At 42.7% G+C, this 23,454-nt stretch overlaps 1 protein-coding gene across 1 annotated transcript in view; it reads right to left on the bottom strand.

Moving 5' to 3' along the window:
• Window positions 1–23,454, bottom strand: part of LOC145393722 (uncharacterized) — an 848,279-nt gene that overhangs the window by 100,049 nt on the left and 724,776 nt on the right. The window contains exons 68-70 of the mRNA XM_080267765.1: window positions 16,452–16,592; window positions 15,266–15,414; window positions 14,526–14,924 (exon numbers count right to left, since the gene is read on the bottom strand). Coding sequence (XP_080123891.1) covers window positions 14,526–14,924; window positions 15,266–15,414; window positions 16,452–16,592 — 689 coding nt within the window. The remainder of the gene's footprint in view (window positions 1–14,525; window positions 14,925–15,265; window positions 15,415–16,451; window positions 16,593–23,454) is intronic.

Raw genomic sequence — 23,454 nt, forward strand, 5'->3', positions numbered from 1 at the left:
GTAATAAAAGAGGTACAAGGTAGGGTAGTGGATGTTGGAGTGGCCCTGGTGAGAGAGGATAGTGTTTGGAAACTTCCTGTACTGTTGTTTGCAGATGATACTGTGTTGTTGAGTGAAGATGAAGGGGAGCTGCAAGGCTTGGTTGATGAGTTTGAGAGAGTGTGTAAGAAACGGAATCTAAAAGTGAATGTAGGGAAGAGTAAAGTGATGGTCTTTGAGAGAGGTGAAGTCAGTGACTGTACAGCGAGGTTGGATGGTGAGGAATTGGAAAATGTGAGTACGTTTAAGTACTTCGGTAGTGTGATGAGTAAGGATGGAGGTTTGGAGGGTGAAGTGCTTGAAAGGGTACAGCAGGGAAGAAAGGTTGCTGGTTCCTTGAAAGCAGTGATAAGAAACAGGGAAGTGAGCATGGAAGTGAAAAAGTTACTACATGACAGTATTGTGATACCAACTCTAACGTACGGAAGTGAAGCTTGGACGTTGTTGGAAGGACACAAGTCAAGAGTGAGAGCAGTGGAAATGAGTTATTTAAGAGGAGCCTGTGGAGTCACATGGAGAGACAGGCTGACGAATGAGGATATAAAGGAGCGTTGTGGTGTTGATGTGGATGTGATAGGAAGCGTTATGAGGAACACACTGAGGTGGTTTGGCCATGTGGAGAGGATGGAGGGTGAAAGACTGACGAAGAGAGTATATGTGAGTGAGGTGGAGGGGGAAAGAGGGAGGGGGAGGCCGAGGATGAGATGGAGGGATGGGGTGGAGAGGTATATGAGAGAGGGGGGTGTAAGCTGGGAGCAGGGGAGTGAAATGGTGGGGGACAGGGCGACTTGGAGGTGATTTGTTTGTGGCCACCCCAAACGGGATTGAGGCGTCTGGCAATAGATAGATAGATAGATAGTTCTCTCCATCTGCTCACTTTTTCTCCCTTCTCCACTAGTAATCTACCATTTTTATCTTTCACTCCCCTGCTAACTTCACTTCCACCCTGTCTTACTCTTTTCACCTCCCTCCAGAACATTTTCTTAAAGTCCCTCCACTTTACACTCAAATTCTTGTCACAATGTGCAAATGACAGACATGACGCAGGCAGAGGAAGCTGCCCATTTTTTTTAACATTATACTACGCAGCGATGATAGAAATAACGCGGCCAGAGGCCCCAAATTATGATCCACATAGTCATAACGCGTCAAACTAGGGTCATAATGCTGTGGGAACATACACAATGTGGCCAGTGATAGTCATAGAGCAGGTTGCACCAGCCTGTGAAATATTGCTATCACGAGGTGTGTCATTATGGTCCATTGAGCATTCCTGCCCCAGTTCAGCCTACAATCTCCCCTTGCTCTGGCTCCGCACGTGCTCTGTGTGATCTTTACTCTTTTTTATTGGCCACAGAACTCAACTCCACTTCCCCCCAGCAAGCCCACAAACTCTTCCATTCAAGGTGAGGAATCCTCCGGTGTTTGTATGTAGGTAGGTAAATGTCCTGGAAAAAAACCTGAAACTTGCCCCAAATGTTGAACATGGGGCTGGCTCAGGTACCATGAAATCCTTTAGCATGAAAACATATGGCCCTATAACACAGAAATCTCATAGGGCAGGACCTTCTGGGTACAATATTCCTGTGTTATGTGAGCACTCGGCATTTATATTATACATATATATATATATATATATATATATATATATATATATACAGTATATATATATATAGTGTGTATATGTATATGTATACTGCACAGGTATACATGGCGAGTGATGAGAAGGGTGGGTGGTGAACTGAATGAAAGGAAGGCAATGATTGATTATGTGTGTGTGGATGAAAGGATGCGAAGATGTGTAATGGATGCAAGAGTTTATAGAGGCTGGGGGAGTGGACTTTCTGACCACTACTTGGTGGTGGCCAGAATTAAAATTTAAGTAAGATGGAGGAATAGAAGAAAGGAAAGACGAGAGGAAGGAGTAGTTGCAAGGAGAGTGGAAAGGTTACAAGAGGATGAGAAAAAGGCAGAGTATAAGAGAGAAGTGGAGGAACGATTGGGCAATTATGAACTGGAGCAGATAGGAGACGTGGAAGGTGTGTGTAGGATATTTACAGAAGAAATATGTGCAGCATGTGATGTGGTGTGTGGAAGGAAGAGAAGACGGAGGGGGGTGCAAGGAACAGCGTGGTGGACTGAAGAGATGAAACAGGCTGTGGCACAAAAGAAGAAAGCATACAATGAATGGATGAGAAATAGGGGCGTGGAAGAAGTTGAAAGGAGGGAGAGAGTTATATGTAGAAAGAAAGAGAGAGGTGAAAAGATTAGTAAGAAAGAGTAAGAAGAGAGTGGATGAGGAATTTGGAAGGAATTTGAGTGTAAAGTGGAGGGACTGTAAGAAAATGTTCTGGAAAGAGGTGAAAAGAGTAAGGCAGGGTGGAAGTGAAGTTAGCAGGGGAGTGAAAGATAAAAATGGTAGATTACTAGTGGAGAAGGGAGAAAAAGTGAGCAGATGGAGAGAACACTTTAGGGAATTGTTGAACGTAAAGCATGGAAGTAATGCGAGTATAAGTGGCTGGGGAATGGCTGGGAGAAGGAGGGAGGTGAGAAGACAGGAAGAAATCAGTAGGATAGAAGTTGTGGAAGCAATGAAGAAAGTTAAATCGGGGAAAGCCCCAGGAATTGATGGAGTGTGTGGTGAAATGCTGAAGCATGGGGGAGAGATAGTAGTAGAATGGATGTGGAAGATGTGCAGATTGGCCTGGAAGGAAAGTAGAGTCCCGGACGATTGGAAGTCAGGTATAATTATTCCCTTGTACAAAGGAAAAGGGGAAAAAGAAGTGTGTGGTAATCATAGGGGCATTTGTCTTCTTAGTATAATAGGAAAAGTGTACGGTAGGATATTTATTGACAGAGTTAGAGAACGAACAGAGAAATTAGTTGGAGAAGAACAGGGATGCTTTAGGAAGGGAAGAGGTTGTGTAGATCAGATATTCATTCTTAGATCTTTAGTGGAAAAGTTTCTAGAGAAGGGAAAGAAGTTGTATGCGGCTTTCATGGATTTGGAGAAAGCATATGACAGGGTGGATAGACAAGGATTGTGGAAAGTGTTAAGAATATATGGAGTAGATGGAAAGTTGTTGAATGCTGTGAAGAGTATGTACAATGGTGCGAAGGCTGCAGTGCGTGTGGATGGTGAACTAAGTGAATTTTTCTCTTTGAAAGTTGGTTTGAAACAGGGATGTCATGTCTCCATGGTTGTTCAATCTGTACATGGATGGGGTAATAAAAGAGGTACAAGGTAGGGTAGTGGATGTTGGAGTGGCCCTGGTGAGAGAGGATAGTGTTTGGAAACTTCCTGTACTGTTGTTTGCAGATGATACTGTGTTGTTGAGTGAAGACGAAGGGGAGCTGCAAGGCTTGGTTGATGAGTTTGAGAGAGTGTGTAAGAAACGGAATCTAAAAGTGAATGTAGGGAAGAGTAAAGTGATGGTCTTTGAGAGAGGTGAAGTCAGTGAATGTACAGCAAGGTTGGATGGTGAGGAATTGGAAAATGTGAGTACGTTTAAGTACTTGGGTAGTGTGATGAGTAAGGATGGAGGTTTGGAGGGTGAAGTGCTTGAAAGGGTACAGCAGGGAAGAAAGGTTGCTGGTTCTTTGAAAGCAGTGATAAGAAACAGGGAAGTGAGCATGGAAGTGAAAAAGTTACTACATGACAGTATTGTGATACCAACTCTAGCGTAAGGAAGTGAAGCTTGGACGTTGTTGGAAGGACACAAGTCAAGAGTGAGAGCAGTGGAAATGAGTTATTTAAGAGGAGCCTGTGGAGTCACATGGAGAGACAGGCTGACGAATGCGGATATAAAGGAGCGTTGTGGTGTTGATGTGGATGTGATAGGAAGTGTTATGAGGAACACACTGAGGTGGTTTGGCCATGTGGAGAGGATGGAGGGTGAAAGACTGACGAAGAGAGTGTATGTGAGTGAGGTGGAGGGGGGAAGATGGAGGGGGAGGCCGAGGATGAGATGGAGGGATGGGGTGGAGAGGTATATGAGAGAGGGGGGTGTGAGTTGGGAGCAGGGCAGTGAAATGGCGGGGGACAGGGCAACTTGGAGGCGATTTGTTTGTGGCCACCCCAAACGGGATTGAGGTGTCTGGCAATAGATAGATAGATAGATATATATATATATATATATATATATATATATATATATAGTGTGTATATGTATACTGTACTGTATATATATATATATATATACAGTAGAACCCCGGAATTTTTACACAATTCGTTCGTGGAGGCTGTACGAGTTGCGAATTGTTCGAAAACCAATTCATTTTTTTCTATAAGAAACAATGTATTTTGCATTTATCCGTATGTATAACCAAATAAAGAAATATACCCTGTAGATGATGTACATGATAGTTTTACTGCATCTTGCCCGTACTGAGGAGTGTTGATGGCTTAAGTGGATGGATGTAAAGAGGAGGAGGAGGAGAGGCGTTCCATGAAAACTGTAGGTAACTGCCCTTCTGGTGTTTTTTCTCGGTTCGATTTCTTTGGACGTGGAGATTCTTGGGGCTGGGGGGATGCTTGGGGCTGGGGGGATGCTTGGGGCTGGGGAGATGCTTGGGGCTGGGGAGATGCTTGGGTCTGAGGAGATGCTTGGGGTTGGGGCATTACTCTGGGTTCTTTAATTGTAAAGAACCTGATTTTGTACAATTTTCTAATGAAAATAGGTAATTTATCACAAAGTTTAATGGAGCCTGTATGGCCGATCCATAGCTGGCGGAAGACAAAGTGGGACTGGCAACCACGTGGCACCTATGACACCGTGTCTCTTAGTGCGAATAACAGGTCGCTGTACGAAAACTGGAGCGATTTTTGGACGAAAAAGCTGTACAAAAACCGAGTTGTACGAGTAGAGAGGCATACGAATTCCGGGGTTCCACTGTATATATCATACAATCCTCTTTCACACCATAAGGAGCATAGGAACCCAGGGCAAGGCAAGTTGGTCCTGACATTTAAGACGAGAGCAACCAGCCTCACTCATCCCTGAGTAGCATTACGTGCGCAACAAACCCCAGCCATCCTTTGAATATAAACCTGGACAGGCTCAATCTGATTGTAGCACCATAAATACCCATTTAATTACCAGGTGCCATAATTTGGTTATATGGTTACCACTTAGCACAGTAAATGGTTTCCTGGTGTACAGGAAACAATTTGGCCTGTCACTCTGTGTAGTGCCACCCATAGGCAGAAGGTAGAGGAAAGAATGAAGGAAAGAAAGACAGAAGAGGGAGCATAAAGTCACCCACAGGCAGAAGTAAGAGGAAAGAATGGAGGAGAGAAAGACAGAAGAGGAAGGAAGAAAGAGAGGAAAGGGCACATACTCAAAGCAGCACTACATCGAGTGAGTTGATGGTGAGCACCCCTACCTACCATAATACATATATATATATATATTTCTATGTGTCCGACTCTGGGCATAGGCTTCACAGCCTGCTCTCGAGGCCCAGTAGTCCTCCTACATACCATACACCTCTCTACATGTCACCACTTTGGCGCTAACACCCACTGTCCATATTGAATACATGCTAGGGCTGTCTCATACAGGACTGGTGTATTGGTATTAGCGGGGGTATTTTTATGACATGTCGGCGGGTTATCTGGTAGATCAGGAAAGTCTGCTTTTATGAAATTCAAATCCTTAAACTGTTGCCTGCCCCAGCTGGGATTCGAACCTTGGTCCAACAGGACTGCATGTAGCCTCTCTACCGATTCAGCCACCGCCTCCCCATATATATATATATATATATATATATATACATACAGGTAAGCTCTTAATTCACGCGAACTTTTTTCACGCGATTTCGGTTATCCACGAATTTTTCGTACAATAATTAAAACAAAATTATAGTATTCAAATAAATCATTTTAATATACAAGAGAAATAAATAAAATATAAAAATGCCTACCTGCTGCCTGTGTGCATACATATATGTATGAATGTGTGTGTGTGTGTGTGTGTGTGTGTGTGTGTGTAAGGTCGGACCACACAGTCAGTTTGAATCCGACGGTCGAACCATGCATGACTCGCGAATCGTTATTTGTGGCTTATTTTTCTGCCTTCCAGTGATTGCTTGCCTTGTCTGCCAACCTGGGGCCTAAGCATAGTGCTAGTGATGCATATGGTAACAAACCAAAATGGACTCGTAAAGTGATGTTGCTGACAGAGAAAGTTAAAGTGTTGGACAAACTTATGGGAGGAATGTCGGCGACAATTCCCCATCAGGACGATTCCCCGTCATTTATTTACATACCAATTTATTTAGCAAGTACAGTACACTAGTTTTTTACTTATATGAGATATAAAATCTACCTGAAAATTAATTATTAAAGTATTAATTAATCAATAAGAAGTATAATTATAGAATGACGGAATCATCCATGTTTTGATGGTGAACTGACTTCATGGTGAATTGTCTAAAGAAGACAGAACGTAGCATACAGGAGTCAGTGAGGGCTAGTGCACCAGACTGTGCTAAAGTGTCTTCACCTACGCCTGTGAACTGGCTTGGAACCGTATGTTTGGGGTGAATAAGTCAACTGTTTGGACAATAAAGAAGGCAGAATGTAGCATATGGGAGGCACTGAGGGTTTGTGCACCAGACTGTTGAAGTGTCTCCACCTATGCTTGTGCTTGTCAGGTTTCAGTGTTAAATTTCTTACATTTTTGTTGTTTTTCATACTTTATGCTAGTTTATAAGGTGTATGTAATGCATAAACAGTATTATTCAGATGTAATATACTTAGCAGACATGCGTAATTATGTGCACACAAGGGCAGAATATATACGCGAATTTACCACATACACGAAGGGTCTGGGAACGTAACCCTCGCGTGAATTAAGGGCTTACCTGTATATATATTATATATATTATATATATATATATATATATATATATATATATATATATGTATATGGTATATGTATATATATATATATATATATATATATATATGTATATGGTATATGTATATATATATATATATATATATATATAGTGGTAGGTGGGGGCACTCACCATCCACTCACTTGATGTAGTGCTGCTGTCGGGTGTCTGCCCTTTCCTCTCCTCCATCCTCCTTTCCTTCCTCTTCAGTCTTCCTTTACTTCATTCTTTCCTCGTCCTCCTGCCTACGGGTGACTTTACACTCCCGCTTTTGTCTTTATTTCCTTCAATCTTTCCTCTTCCTTCTGCCTTTGGGTGACTACACTGACTGGCAAGCCAAATGGTTTCCTGTACACCAGGAAACCATTTACTGTACTACGCTAGGTGGTAACCATATAACCAAATTATGGTGCCTGGTGGTTTAGTGTGTAATTGCGGCACTCCAATCGGATTGACCTGGTGAAGGTTTATATCCAAGGGATGGTTGGGTTTTTTTGCTCAAATAATGCCACTCAGGAATGAGTGAGGCTGGTCACTCTCATCTTAAATGTCGGGACCAACTTGCCTAGCCCCTGGCTCCTATGCTCCTCATGGGGCAACGTAGGATTGGATGATGGAGATATATATATACATATATAGTAGAGAAGGCTTGTGAGAAGGACCATAAGGTGTTTATGGCATTCATGGATCTGGAAAAAGCATACGACAAAGTGGACAGAGAAGGATTGTGGAAAGTTTTACACATGTACGGTGTACAGAGTAAGCTGCTAGGTACCGTCAAGAGTTTTTATGATGGTAGTGAAGCATGTGTCAGGATTAATGGGCATCTAAGTGAATGGTTCATGATCAGTGTGGGCGTGCGACAAGGTTGTGTGATGTCCCCATGGTTGTTCAATGTATATATGGATGGGATGATGAGAAAAGTGAAAACATGAGTAATGGAGAGAGGGATGGCACTGGTAATGAATGGTGATGGATGGAATATCTCAAATATGTTGTATGCTGATGCTGCAGTACTGCTTGCAAGTACCGGACAAGAACTTGGTAGGCTAGTGCAGAGTTTTGCTGATGTCTGTAAGCGTCGTTCCTTGAAAGGAAATGTAGAAAAGAGTAAAGTGATGGTTATTGAGAGAGAAGGTGACTCCCAGTGCAATGTAACAGTGAATGGAGAGAGACTGAAATTGGTGAGGGAGTTCAAATACCTGGGTACAGTGATAGAAAAGAGAGGAAAATGTGCAAAAGAAGTTGAAAGTAGAGTGACACAAGGAAGAAAAATAGCTGGTGCAATGAAGGCCTTGATAAGAAACAGAGGCTTGAGTGTTGCAGCTGCACGAGGCTTACATGAATGAGTGTTAGTGTCAACTTTATCATATGGATGTGAAACTATAGTGTGGCATGAAAATGAAAAGTCAAGAGTAAGAGCAGTGGAGATGGGACTGCTGAGGAATGTACAGTATGTGGAGTACAGAAGGTGGACAGGATACAAAATACGTGTATTGTGATTCGTGAAAGATGCGGAGTGAGGAAGTCGGTGGACACACGAATTGAAGAGAGTGTACTGAGATGGTATGGTCATGTGGAGAGAATGGATAACAATAGAGTGGTGAAGAAGGTATATCTGAGCGAATTCAAAGGAGGGAGTAGGCAAGGTAGGCCAAGGAGAAGGTGGTGAGATATGGTGCATAAATGTGAGGAAGAGAGGTTTGGAAGTCGGTGAGGCTGGGGAACTGACAGAAGATCGAGCTGGCTGGATGAATTTTGTGAGGAGAAGTGCATGATCAGGGATTTTTGGCACCCCTTTTAAACTTGGCAGCGTCTGGATGGACTCTGTCAGATACAATTATGTGAAGCTAAAGAACGTGGTGAATGTTTTTGGCGTATCCGATAGAGCCAGGATTCCAGGGGTTTGAATGATGAGTGAATGGAAGTGTGGCCCATTGGACTGGGCAATTTTGGGCTGTCTGGACACTGCTACTCCTCACCCTGCCCTTGGGTGGGAAAGGAGGTTCGGATGATGAGGATGATGATGATGATGATGAATATATATACAGTATATACTATATATATATATATATATATATATCAGGGTCCCAATTAGCGCATGATCAAATAGTGCGATTCCTAAATAGTGCGAGCTGTCTCTTAACCCTTTAACCGCGGGCATTGTTTTGCCCCGACTGGCCTCTCCCGTGGGGTTTCCAGCCAAAATGTAAACAAAATTTAAACCTTTATAACTCTGCACAGAATAAATCTAGAGTGAAAAATAAGGTACCACTAGAAAGTACTAACCTTCGGCTTTGCAATGATGTAGGTTTCATGATTTCATTGACTATCACTGGATGGGCAGTGCCATTAGAAGTGAGCGATCTAAAATCACTATTTTTCACTCACACACCATTACCAAATGCCAACCTCATTCTGATAATAATACTATAAACATATATGAACACTTCACATACTATAAACACCCACCCTGTGTTCACTGAGGCAGGTAAAAGGCACTGTAATTGCCCGCACTTCACTGTCACATCAGTGGTGTTGTAATCACTATTTTTCGCTCACACACCATTACCAAATGCCAACCTCATTCAGATAATAATACTATAAACATATATGAACACTGCACATACGATAAACACCCACTCTGTGTTCACTAAGGCAGGTAAAAGGCACTGTAATTGCCTGCACTTCACTTCCACATCAGCGGTGTTGTAATCACTATTTTTCGCTCACACACCATTACCAAATGCCAACCTTATTCTGATAATAATGCTATAAACATATATGAACACTGCACATACGATAAACACCCACTCTGTATTCACTGAGGCAGGTAAAAGGCACTGTAATTGCCCACACTTCACTGCCACATCAGCGGTGTTGTCACCCACACAGGTGGACAGATACTGATACGTGTTTGGTCAGGGGTGGGGTTGGGGGCCCGGGGGGTGGGAGGGAGGGAGGTGGGGGTCGGCTGGAGTGAAAGAACGTAATAGCTACTCTCCCTTGAAACAATTGGCGCACGGAAAAAAAGCGCAGTATTCAAAATATTCACAAACATTCGAGAATGACACCCGCGGTTTGGTCCAGTTTTTGCAATGTCATTCTGGGATGACACCCGCGGTTAAAGGGTTAATATCCATAATGTCTCAAATTAACAATGCTGGTGCAGCCACCTCAGAAGATGTGATTACTGCAGCATCTATCGAGGATGCTTTACAGGACGTGAGACAAGAGGAGGTTACACTGATGCAGGCAACACCAGAAACACCAAGAGAGCTCTCCATAATGCAGATCAGCCGAATGTTGGCTGGTGCAGACGCCTTAACCCTTTGGCTGCAGGTCAGTGTGGAGAGATGGGGAAAAAATGGTGTGTTTTTAACTCGTGTTTTATCCCACTTATCCTTAATCTTAAGAGCTAATATTCTTGTCAGCCAAACTTCAATCTTTCTACTATCGTTTGCAACAAACTGCATGTCTATATGCACTCCAAGCCTGGAGAACGATTTGAGAGAATACAAGGTGTGTTGTGATCGTCTGACACCAGTAAGACCCCAGTGAGGTATATATATATATATATATATATACACAGTGGGCTCGCACAGTGCGCGTCACCGCAGTGCGCGATTCGCCTTATGCACGAGTGACCAAAAATCATAACCAAAAACCCTTTAATGCGCGAGTTTACCACACAGAACGCGTGGCAGAGGCAAGGAGTGGCTCAAAAATGCCATTTTCTGCTAGTGCGCGACCACCCCTCACAGAGCGCATCACGTGTCGTCATGTTGATGCGCCAGACAGAGTCAAGTTAAGCAGCCTAGCGTGATGGAAGGCAGGACTGAGCTGTGTATGTCAAACATTAGCAAGATCCTTGCTGCCGTGGATAAGCTCAAGGAAGAGGTGAAGGAACAGGAAGTGAGCAACCTAAGAACGGAGGAACTTCTGGTTGGTATCAACAAACTCTTCCGTTTCTACACAGACAGGCACAGGGAAGAAATAAACAGGAGAAGACAGACCCCCATAACAAGCTACACACAGCGGGCTCAAGTTGGTGAAATAGTGGAACCAGCGACATTGTCTGCTCCTGTTCCTGTTGAGGATGAAGAGGATGCAATGTCAGAAGTGTCAGCATTGAAATTTGAAGGGTTTATGGCCAAAGTGAGTGACTTTGATGCTCCTGGGGAAGGTGATCAAGAGGAGTCTGCGAAGGGAAGTGTTGGTGCGGTGGGGATTGCAGCGCTGTAAGTGTTGCTGTGCCTCGGAACCCCTGTTATTTAAGGTCATCAGGCCTGTTGTCTACTGTTGTTAAGGTGACTACCCATATTTTTGTTATTGTAGCTATAGCTTTAGTACAATGTCTGAAACATATGACCTTTATTATCTCTCTAAGGGCCAAAAAATGTCCAGGTATGAGGAGGTACCGCCCATATGTAATTATTCCCATAAGATTATGTATTCCTAGTACGGGAATTCCCAGTGCGCGAGCTCGTGCACCGCCCGATCTCTCGCGCACTGTGCGAGCCCACTGTATATATATATATATATACACTATATATATATATATATATATATATATATCTATCTGTCTATATATGTAGCAGCCGTGGCCCAGTGGGTTAGAGCGATCCGCTTTGACCAAAGGGTCGGAGGATCGAATCCACCCATGGGTCATTGGTAGACATCAGTAAGGGCATCCGGTCATAAAATGCTACATGCTCCAGTCCAAAAGTCCTCTACCCAGGGGCAATGCCTTTGCCCTTCAGGGATACCAGGGTGAAGTGCTTGAAAGGGTACAGCAGGGAAGAAAGGTTGCTGGTTCGTTGAAAGCAGTGATAAGAAACAGGTAAGTGAGCATGGAAGTGAAAAAGTTACTACATGACAGTATTGTGATACCAACTCTAACGTACAGAAGTGAAGCTTGGACGTTGTTGGAAGGACACAAGTCAAGAGTGAGAGCAGTGGAAATGAGTTATTTAAGAGGAGCCTGCGGAGTCACATGGAGAGACAGGCTGACGAATAAGGATATAAAGGAGCGTTGTGGTGTGGATGTGGATGTGATAGGAAGCGTTATGAGGAACACACTGAGGTGGTTTGGCCATGTGGAGAGGATGGAGGGTGAAAGACTGATGAAGAGAGTGTATGTGAGTGAGGTGGAGGCCGAGGATGAGATGGAGGGATGGGGTGGAGAGGTATATGACAGAGGGGGGCGTGAGTTGGGAGCAGGGCAGTGAGATGGCGGGGGGACAGGGTGACTTGGAGGCGATTTGTTTGTGGCCACCCCAAACGGGATTGAGGCGTCTGGCAATAGATAGATAGATAGATTTTTATTTTTTATTTTATCTATCTATCTATCTATATAGATATATATATACTCTACATACATATATAGTGGCACGTGAGGGCGCTCACCATCCACTCACTCGATGCAGTGCTGTTCTTGGGTGTCTTCCCTTTCCTTTCTTTCTTTTTCCTTCCTCCCTATTCTTTGTTTCCTTCATTCTTTCCTCCTCCTCCTGCCTATGGGTGACTTTACACTCCCTCTTTTGTCTTTCTTTCCTTCATTCCTTCCTCTTCCTTCTGCCTATGGGTGATTCTACAGTGAATGACAAGCCAGATGATTTCATGTACTCTAGGAAACCATTCACTATGCTGGGTGGCAACCATATAACCAAATTATGGCACCTGGTGGTGTTGTGGTGTACTAGGTAACTAAAGCGCTCCAATCGGACAGAGCATGTGCAAGTTTATATTCAAGGGGTGGTTGGGGTTTATTGCTCAAGTAATGCCACTGAGGGATTAGTGAGGTTGGTCACTCTCATCTTAAATGTCAGGACCAACTTGCCTAGCCCTGGGCTCCTACGTTCCTCACGGGACGCCACAGAATGATGATGATGATGATGATGATGATGATGATGTTGATGATGACGATTGTGACATACATATATGGGTACATCAACAATTTTTTGGCAGCAGATGCTCTAGCAGCTCTTGTAACCCAGGCAAAATTACCAGTGTGCTGTTGCCTCTCCTGACACTGAGAGGGCTCTCCCTCCTTGATAAAGAATTTTCATATGAGACATATGTTAGGAGTGTAATTCTGAATGGTAGTGAGACTTGAGCAGAAAGGTAAGAGGATATTCATAGGCTCCAATGTACAGAAAAAACAATGATTAAATGGATGTGTACTGCATTCTGGAAAACAAGGCCTGTGGGGGCTAGATTGCAATAGAAGAGTTGATAGGAAGGACAGGACTAGAGTGTATTGGTGCTGTGATAAGGAGAGGTAGAGTGAGACATTTTAGGCGTGTGGAGAGGATGGAGGATGACAACTGGGTGCAGGAAGTGAGAAGTGTGAATGTCTGGTGCAAGAGGCAGACCAATAAAGACCTGGAACGAGGTCACAGAATGTGACCTCAGGGGTAAGGAAATGAACATGGAAGCAGCCAGAAATCGAGCAGCACTGATAACTGCCTTCAGGTGACCAAGGTTGATACATGCATGAATGATAGAGTCATTATAAATGATACAAAAAACAATACAAAATAACACCATCATTATCATCATCTAATCCTGAGTTACCCCATGAGCATAGTGGTGTGGGGATAGGCAAATTGGTAGTGACCAAGCTCACTCATCCCTGAGTGGCATTATGTGAGCAATAAACCCCTACCACCCCTTGGATATAAATCTACACAGGCTCAATCCCGCTGGAGTTCCTTAATTACTCACTAAACAACTAGGCGCCATAGTTTGGTCATATGGTTACCACCCAGCATAGTAAATGGTTTCCTGGTGTACAGGAAACCAACTGACTTGTCACTCAGTGTAGAGTCACCCGCAGACAAAAGAGGAAAGAAAGACAGAAGAGGAAGGAAGGAAAGAAGGAAGGAATAGATGAAAGGAGAGTTATCCTAGAGCAGCACGACACCAAGTGATTGGATGGTGAGCGACCCCACCTACCACAAAGATCAATAAAATGAGACATAACTGTTACAGTACTTTGCAAAATCTCAATACAGCGATCCCTTGGTTATCGTGCACTTGGTTAGAGTGGTTTTCATTATCACTGCTAGGTGAAAACCTAAACTCCTGCTGTTATTGCACAGTTTTTTATTTTTGTGTGTGTGTGTGTGTGTGCATCTGAGTTAGTTTTTGCTAACAATGATGACACAACATCTGTGGTTTGTGATGGGTTTGAGAGATTCAAAGATGAGGCCCTACTTAAGGAGTTAATCCCTGGTGATGGAGACCACTATTTCTCCATCTCCTAGCCTCAAAACCCTTATTTCAAACCCATCTCAGGTCTCTGTATGGTATGTTTTTCTTTATTGTACCCCTTTCATCACCTTCTATTAACTTAACCATGCCCATGTGTGCTTCTGACATTACCATGACAGTATGTATGTATTTACCAAGTCTAGTGGTAAAAAGGGAAATTTGGGTTTGCAAGTGGGGTGCCTGGTACCAATTAGGATAACTCCCATAGGTTCTGCGACTTTGTTATTGCGCAATTTCATTATCACATGCTACTCACGGTACCAATTATGTGTGAAAACCACGGGATCACTGAATATAAAAGTAACGACTTACCACAAAGTAGGGGTAGAGGAATGCTGACTCTGTGTCGACCACAAACAGTAGAATATGCAGCAGCTACATCACACAGTGCAGTGCCCTCTTCACTGCTCAGACTACTCAAAACATCTTGGTGTCCAGTCAGCTTTAGTAGGACATCCTCCATACGCACCTCATAAATTGTGCCATTTTTATCATAGACATCCATAGCTTCTCTATCATTATCAAAATCTGGAGGTTCTGAAGCAGACTGATAACTGTCACTTGTTGCATCTGCTGAATGTTCTGTACCTGTATCAGAAGTGATAATATCATTCTCAGCACTTCTGATATTGACTTCTACTGATGCTAGGTATCTGAGGCAGGTGTCATAATAAGGCTTGATGTTGACAGTTTCATGACAAGGACTGAAAAGGAGAAATTAAAATAAGATACAACTGTTGCTGATCTAATGAACATAACATTATCCCACTTCATTACAGCAAAAATGCTGTACAAAATCAATAAAATAGGTACCCATTTACTAAACTATAATCACTCCATTGTTTTACTGCCACAAGCCAATTTCAGTGTTACTGGAACTGCAATATTTTATTTCACAAGTGTGATGATATATCATGTTAAGAAGAAAGAATATTCAAGAATCAGCTTATCAACAAAGAATTTCACATACAAGTATGATGATTTGTGGGGAAATAATTGTGAATCAAAGAAGTTAGTACATCTGGTCACATTAATGTCAACTCACAATACAGGGGATGTGTAGTGGAGGAAGAACCTTTTACACAGCTGAGTAGTGCGGGAGGAGGCATATGGTTCAGGCTGAACACTCTCTCCCATACTACACCTTTCGCCCATCTCCCAACTCTTCACGAAAACTGTTTGGCTCTGGGTCACCTGAGAGAGTTTAGGTACTGCATAATGTACTTTATTTCTTAACCTCTTCACAAACAATGATGCATCTTGTATCATATCTGTGTTATGACCAGACACTTTATTCAGCTTAACCCTTTAACCGCGGGCACTGTTTTGATCTGACTGGCCTCCCCCCCCCCCCTGCGGGGGTTCCAGCCAAAATGTAAACAAACTTTAAACCTTTATAACTCTGCACAGAATAATGCTTGAGCGAAAAATAAGGTACCATTAGAAAGTACTAACCTTCAGCTTTGCAATGATGTAGGTTTCATGACTTTGTGGACTTTCACTGGGCGGGCAGTACCATTACAAGTGTGCAATCTAAAATCACTATTTTTCGCCCCACACACCATTACCAAATGCCAACCACACTCTGATAATGATACTATAAACATATATGAACACTGCACATATGATAAACACCCACTCTGTGTTCACTGAGGCAGGTAAAAGGCATTGTAATTTCCCGCACTTCACTGCCACGTCAGCAACATTGTCACTCACAAAGCTGGACAGAGGCTGATGCGTGTTTGGGCAGGGATGGGGGGGACCCCAGGGGATGGGAGGAGGGAGGTGGGGGTCGGCTGGAGTGAAATAACTTAATAGCTACTCTCCCTTGAAACAATTGGAGCGCGGAAAAAACACACGGTATTAAAAATACTGTATTCACAAACATTCCAGAATGGCACCCGTGGTTTGGTCCAGTTTTTTCAATGACATTCTGGAATGACACCCGCGGTTAAGGGGTTAAGGCATATAATGAAAAGGTTTAAACTTCCTAGTAGCTCCTTCACTACAATTAATATTTTTCCAGTTAGTTTTTGCTATCATCAGACTTTTTTTGTGTGGTTTAGGAAGAACTTCTTGTAGAGCAGCAGATAACTAGCCACACTAAAATTTGAGAGACTTGGATACCTTACAACTTAGTTTGCTTATGAAAGCTACCCAAAGCATTACTTTTAATTACTGAATCAAATAGGACAACTGGGACAGTAAGAAATCACAAGCTGATGTCAGACCTTGCCATTAGGCCTCATGAAGTCATTTGATTGGTCGAGGTTAAAGTTACCAAGAAGAGCCCGAGTGTCACCATGAAGCCACCCACTCAAACCAACAACACATGCTCGTCGCACTCCTGTCCAGCACACCATTGATACAACCTGTCAGTATAAAAAAAAAACTGTCAGCATGAAAAAAGATATATTTTGTCATGATTTTATTCTATAAATTTACTAGCAACCTTGATGACATATATTACCTCTGTCCAAGAAATGAAAATGGTAGGTTTTAGAAGAAAACCATCCTTTTATTACCTGAAAAGGTTTAGTACCTGTAAAGCTACATATCCATACCATGCCAAGATCAGATACCCTTATTTCCTAACTGCTCTGATCATACAGAAAATCACATTCATGTTGATTAACATTGGTCAGGCAATTAAACAACCCTTGGAGTAAACCTACTCACTTGTCGGAGTATCCTCATTAACAAGATCTCCATAAGAAACCTGCACGTCCATTGTCTCTGACCTCTAATCTTTATCTGCAATTAGCCTCTTGAAAGAAAATGAGAGAGAATGTGAAGGAGCGGGGCAACCATAAAGGCATGAAAAACATAAAAATGCACTAAATCCTTTGGGCCAGCACACAGAGTTTTATTTATTTTGTTTATTTTTTAAATAACAGAACAGAGGAAGGAAAACCAAATGAATAAAAAAAAAATAATCCATACACCAGACTACTGGCATCCTCCATTGATAAAATATCTGTAACAGTTGGACTTCAACAGCCGTAGGTTGAAGATTGGGGGGAAACAACTCCACAGAAGCAAGTACCAGAGAGATGCACTTCAGGGAATAAAAGAATTCTGATAGGCAGAAGTTCTGCAATATGGCTGTATGACATTCCAATCATGAGCGCTACCAGATGCCCGTGTAGTACGAGGGAGGGCATGGAGAGGTGGCACAATGGACACAACTTTGTCTGAGCATTTACCATAAAAATATCTGTAAAATAATGCATGGGAGGTAACATTCTTTCTTACTTTTAGGGAAGGTACTTTATTTATAATAGCAGGGTTATTAATAATTCCAACAGCTCTGTTCTGAATTTTATCTACGGTAGTTGTTTTAATGCAACCTCTCCACATCCATTCCAAATAATGCATGGGAGGTAACATTCTTTCTTACTTTTAGGGAAGGTACTTTATTTATAATAGCAGGGTTATTAATAATTCCAACAGCTCTGTTCTGAATTTTATCTAGTTGTTTTAATGCAACCTCTCCACATCCATTCCACAAGGGTGAGCAATATTCAAGCTGAGTGTGCACAGGACTCATAAATTATAGCTAACTGCTCATCAGTAAAGAAGTTACAGACTCTGTACAACAATCCAAGTTTCTTTGAGGTGGTTTTAGCAAGTGATCTGACATGAGAGGTCCAGCTGAGGACAAAGTTAAGTGAGACACAGAGAATTTCGATACTTTTGGAGATGGGAATATTAGTAGCAATGAAGGTAATACACGAATCTGGTAATATCTGTCTATTAGTAAATTGTATATATTTGGTTTTACTAGCATTGAGACAAGGTTATTTTGTCCCCATTCAGTGATCATAGATAAGTTGATTTATGGAGATGGCTGTACTGAGTTGAGAGTTAGAGATATCAGACTTTGTAAATGGGTGTTTGTGTGTGAATGAACTGTGAAGTGTTGGGTCATCTGCATATGATGGGATTGTAGGTGACAGATAAGAGATCATTAATATGAACAAGGAACAGGGTTGGCGCCAGAACTGATCCCTGTGGCACGCCGGCATTAACTGAGTGGTTGCTCACGTAATGCCACTCAGGGATGAGAGAGGCTGGTCACTCTCATTTAAAATGTCAGGACCAACTTGCCTAGCCCCAGGCCTCCTACGCTCCTCATAGGGCAACATTAGATTGGATGATGGATGGATGGAAATTGGCATATACATCATCTACTTACAAAACCTGCCAATTAAATGGCTTCTCAGGATTTAATGTCTGGAAAGCTATGAATCCCTAATGAGGGAGGATGTTTGCAACCAAAAGATTATGAGTTCCCAGCCATTCACATGAAACAATAGGTATCTTGAACAATGCAGTACAGCAAATAATCTCAGTGTTTGGAAAGAGCTTGACAAATCTGAGATGAATTACACACTGCTTTTTAATATTCAAGCACGAGTTGCTGTTGTTGATCAACCACAGTCTGTTTGGTTGAAAAGGCCCATTAACCACTGGCAAACAACCACCCCTGCAAGGCGATTCTGCGCACTGAACTGATGTTCCCTTGCAATGGACAATGCCTCACCACAGTGAGATGCAGGGGAAAGTGTGGAAGTCTGGTTCCTGGATGGACACTGCATTTGTGTCTCTCCTCCAAGTTAACAGGGGTACCACAGTACGCACCACATCATCGTGTTATCTGGTTACGTGGTTACCACCTAATGCTGGTGTTGTCCTGGATTACAGGAGACCATTAGACTTGTCATTCTGTAGATCCACCTGAAGTAGAAAGAAGAGTAATAAAAAGTGATGGCATGGAAAGGGAAAAGTAGGAAGAGTGATGGGAAGACACAGAAACTGTATGATAAGGGTGAAGGAAGAAGTAGGAAGCATTACATCAAGTGAGTGGATGGTGGTCACCACCACCTACCACCAACAGGCACATGCAGCTCTGGGAATCACGAGTAGCAAGTGGTGTTCTTAGTAAGATTAGTGGAACAGATTTGCTTATGTACATGACTGGAGGCTATACGTGACTGGCATAAGACTAATGACAAAAGGCTGGGTGGACTCTGAAGTACTGTACTATTGCTCAAAAAAGATATCCTTACTCTTATGAACACAGGGCTTCATGATGAGTACAGTGATTCAAACAGTGTCAGTATCCCATATTTCGACGTCCGTTGTGTCAAAATGACTCACGTCACTTTAGTTAGGACACTTTTTTGAGTGATAATAAATCCTGCATTTTGACAAGAGGAAATGTAATCATCATCCTATCCTATGTTGCCCCATGAGAAGTGCAGGAGCCCAGGGCTAGGCAAGTTGGTCCTGACATTTAAGATGAGAGTGACCAGCCTTCCTCATCCCTGTGTGGCATTATGTAAGCAATAAAACCCAACCATCCCTTGGATATAAACCTGCACCAGCTCAATCCAATTACAGCACCTTAATTACCCACTAAACCACCAGGCACCAAAATTTGGTTATATAGTTACCATCTAGTGCAGTAAATGGTTTCTAAATGGTTTCCTAGTGTACAGGAAACCATTTGGCTTGTCACCCAGTGTAGAGTCACCCACAGGCAGAAGGAAGAGGAAAGAATGAAGGAAAGACAGATGAGCGAGTGTAAAGTCACCCACAGGCAGAAGGACGAAGAAAGAATGAAGGAAAGAAAGATCAGGATGAAAAGAGAGAAAGAAGAATGGAGGAGATGAAAGGGCAGACCCCCAAGTGCAGTACTACATCGAGTGAGTGGATGGTATGTGCCCCCACCTACCAAAAATCAATCCTAGAATGTGCAGATGAATCCTGCCGCAATGCTGATGGACTCACCAACACTAGGATTTAAATAAAGCTTAATGACAGAACTGCCACATAACAAAAGGCACTGGTTAATTAGCCCTTCTGCCAACAAGTAAGGAAATGTAAAGGAGATACCCAATTACAAATATCATGAACCTTGGGTGCCAAAGTTGGATCCACTAGCTCTATAAATGAACTTTACACTTTGAAATCTGAGGAGTGGAATAGGGCTGTTTGGAGTCTGGCTATGTTCAATGGGGAGTTTCTGGAGCGAGTTACTTCTGGCTACTTGGACTGGGTATAAGGGATGATGGAATGGGTAGGCAAGATGAACCACAATATACCAATTTTTAGGACTCCAACTAGTTCTTTCTTGCAAAACTTGGGAGCTAGTACAATAGTCTGGTCAATCACTATCATCGACAGCCACAGTTCGCCAACTGCCTTTCCATATCTCTTTCCATTCTTACCTACTGGCTGTTAGCCTGTTCATGTAATTCCATCAAATATCCAAACATCATCTGCCATCTTGACTCTTCCCCTCACTCTGTCCCTGGGTTGCCACACAGTTGCCCTAGTCATCTATCTGCTGTCAGTTTTATCAAAAACAACAGAACTGAAAGAAAGAGCATTTTGTACAAGGGTCACAATTCTTGTGTCACAGCAAAGTGAGGGGAGGAAGTTCAACCCGAGGAGATTTAAAATTTTCAGTGAGGACCACTGAAGAGAAAGTGCCACAGGTGAAAGACATGGATTAAAGGAGCCTCACCTCAAGGGTGGCACTGATCATTTGGTACAGAATCCTTAAAACCCAGTAAAAGAGGATTTTTCAAGGCCAATTAATGAGAGGGGGCAGATCCAAGTTCAAACTTGTAAAGAATTTTCTCCTGTGAAGTCTAAGAATAACTGAACGGAAAAAGGACAGAAATTTCTGGTATAAATTAACAAGCAACTGCAAACATGGCTCACAAAGAGCAGCTGACAAGGGCGGAAGGCCTTGGAGCATGACGTCCATCACTACATGAGAAGGACAAAGAGTATAGTTCAGTAGACACTTCCAACATGATGAGTCAAACAGGTCTCTAGAGTTCCAAAAAACAGTCTCAAAGTGGTGCAGAAAGAGGGAGACTAGACAAAGGCACCACAGTAAATCTAGTCATCATGGCTGAGATAGCCACAACGATCCTATCAGTAGGATCCACAAGTTTCAGGAGAGTCTTGTTACTGGGAGGAAGAGATGGGTAAAAGGAGTTCCAGATACTTCATTTGACAGAGAATATGTTTTGTGACCTGTCAGTGGCTGTTCCAAAGAAAGGAAGAAACAGGTTTACTTTAGCAGAAACTTGACACAAAGAGATTGGTCAGCAGACAAGGTATCTAATTTGCCACATAATTGTCTCCAAGAAGAAAGGCCATTCTACTGAAAAGAAGGATCTTTAGGGCATAGTGTTTACTGAAACATTCTCCTTTCCTGGAAGACAAGCCACCTTATAGTAGATGTACAATCACCAAGTGTGGTAGAATATCTTTTCGGAACTGGCGGGTGGTAGAATATCTAGGAATTGGTGGGACTAGCCCTAAAGTGTGCAGTTCTCACTTCCAGATGCTGACTATAGCTGTTCCATGGAGTCCATTCTAAAAACAACAGACTCATTCCATACTATGGCTGCAAACTGAGAGGGATACCCAGGCACTATGCTCCCTCACATTCATATAAAAATACGTGTCTGTGAGAGCAAGCCTGTCCACAGACTTTAATGTCTCACCAAGGAATGAAAAGGCAGTGTGCTCCCTCACATTCATGTAAAAGTGTCTGTGGAAGCAAGCCTGTCCACAGACTTTAATGTCTCACCAAGGAATGAAAAGGCATTATGTTCCCTCACACTCATGTAAAAGTATGTGTCTGTGGGAGCAAGCCTGTCAACAGATTTCAACTGTCCCACCATGGAATGAAATTCATTCTTTCACATGACCATACTCTGCTCTCCTTAACTAGACCAAAAACACTGCCATCTCTCCATTAAGAATGAAGAACTGTAACAAGATATTGTACCCATATTAACAGAAGAATCTGGTGCTAGGCATGAATGTGTTATGAAAAGGATGTCGAGCCATAGTAACATCTTACTATGCCACTGAGCTATGGTAAATACACTGCAAAATGACAAAAATCTCTGCCAAGTTAAGGCAGATGCAATACAGATCAGGAGGAAGAGAGACCCAAAAGACTACCAATATTCAAAAATTGGAAGCATCCATCTCTTTCCTTGTCTGGTAAATGATTCCTTGTCTGGTAAATGAGGAAGGGACTGGTAGTTGCACACTCTTATTCCTCACCCTGAACCTCCTGTCCCCTGTCAAGGTCAAGCACTGGTGAAGAAGGCAACTGTGGCTGAGGTTCAGAAGAGTAGAGTTCAGTACCCCCACCAAGGTCTCCCAGTGGTGCCAAGAGCAGGCTATGCCCCATACCATGCAAGTGGGGTGTTTATGGCACCAAAGGTCTTTGAACAAGGAGAAAATGGTATTGGTGATATTCCAAGGCATACCCTGCCACTGAAGACTTCATATGAGTTGTAGGTGAGATCTGCTGAATTTTGTGGCAAAACCCCAACTACTGACATAGTAACATCAATTTTCATTATATCAATTTCCAGAGTTCCTAATGGCACTGAAGTCCTGACTGTACTATGGTATCCAGTCATTAAGATACTTTAACATGCCTGTGACTAGACTGCCTGTTCTCAACCAAAATGCAATGGCCGAATAGTATAACTCTGAAACAGAAGTTTATCCTCTCTATTCTGAACAACCAATATCGCAGAGCAATTACTGTACTATGTGTCAGTAAGCATTTAAAGGTCTAGTGAAGCTAACCAACAATCCCTGTATGGTCTTGGTGACCATCCCTTGATTCTATGTACTTAAATATGATACTAAGATCAATAATGAACTGTTTCATGTCTGAATCTTTTTTGGGAACAGTGCAAGCTAAGACGAGATAATCTGGATGCACATCCTCACTACAACTCCCTGAAGAAGATCAGTGACAAACCAGTGATCTGATTTGAGATCTCTACTAACTTGGCTAAGTGACAAAGAGGAAGACATTTGATCCATGGCCACAGCAGACCCTTTCTATTTGAATCTCCCAGGATTCACCTGGCCAAATGTTGAAGGCCCCTGGATGGTATGAGGGCAGCTCTCATAAGGCTGTGATTGAGTGCTCAGAGATCTAGGGGGCCATCGGGTGTTCAGTAGTCCCTTTTCCCTGGGAACACCATTTCAGGCTCCTTTAGAAGAGAATAAGAGAGAACAAGCTGACTGGAGTCTCAGATGATAGGCTTTGGAGGGATGATTCCTCACAGAATGCTGAGCTCTCAAGGATAAAGACCCGGATAAGCCTTTCAGAGGAACAGAAAGGGTTCTATGCCTTTTGGTGGACCTTGAGCAAGCCCCCAATTATGTTTC

Source organism: Coenobita brevimanus, chromosome 25 (genome assembly GCF_032717465.1).
Source record: "Coenobita brevimanus isolate Jiangsu-jjx chromosome 25, ASM3271746v2, whole genome shotgun sequence".
NCBI lineage: Eukaryota > Metazoa > Arthropoda > Malacostraca > Decapoda > Coenobitidae > Coenobita > Coenobita brevimanus.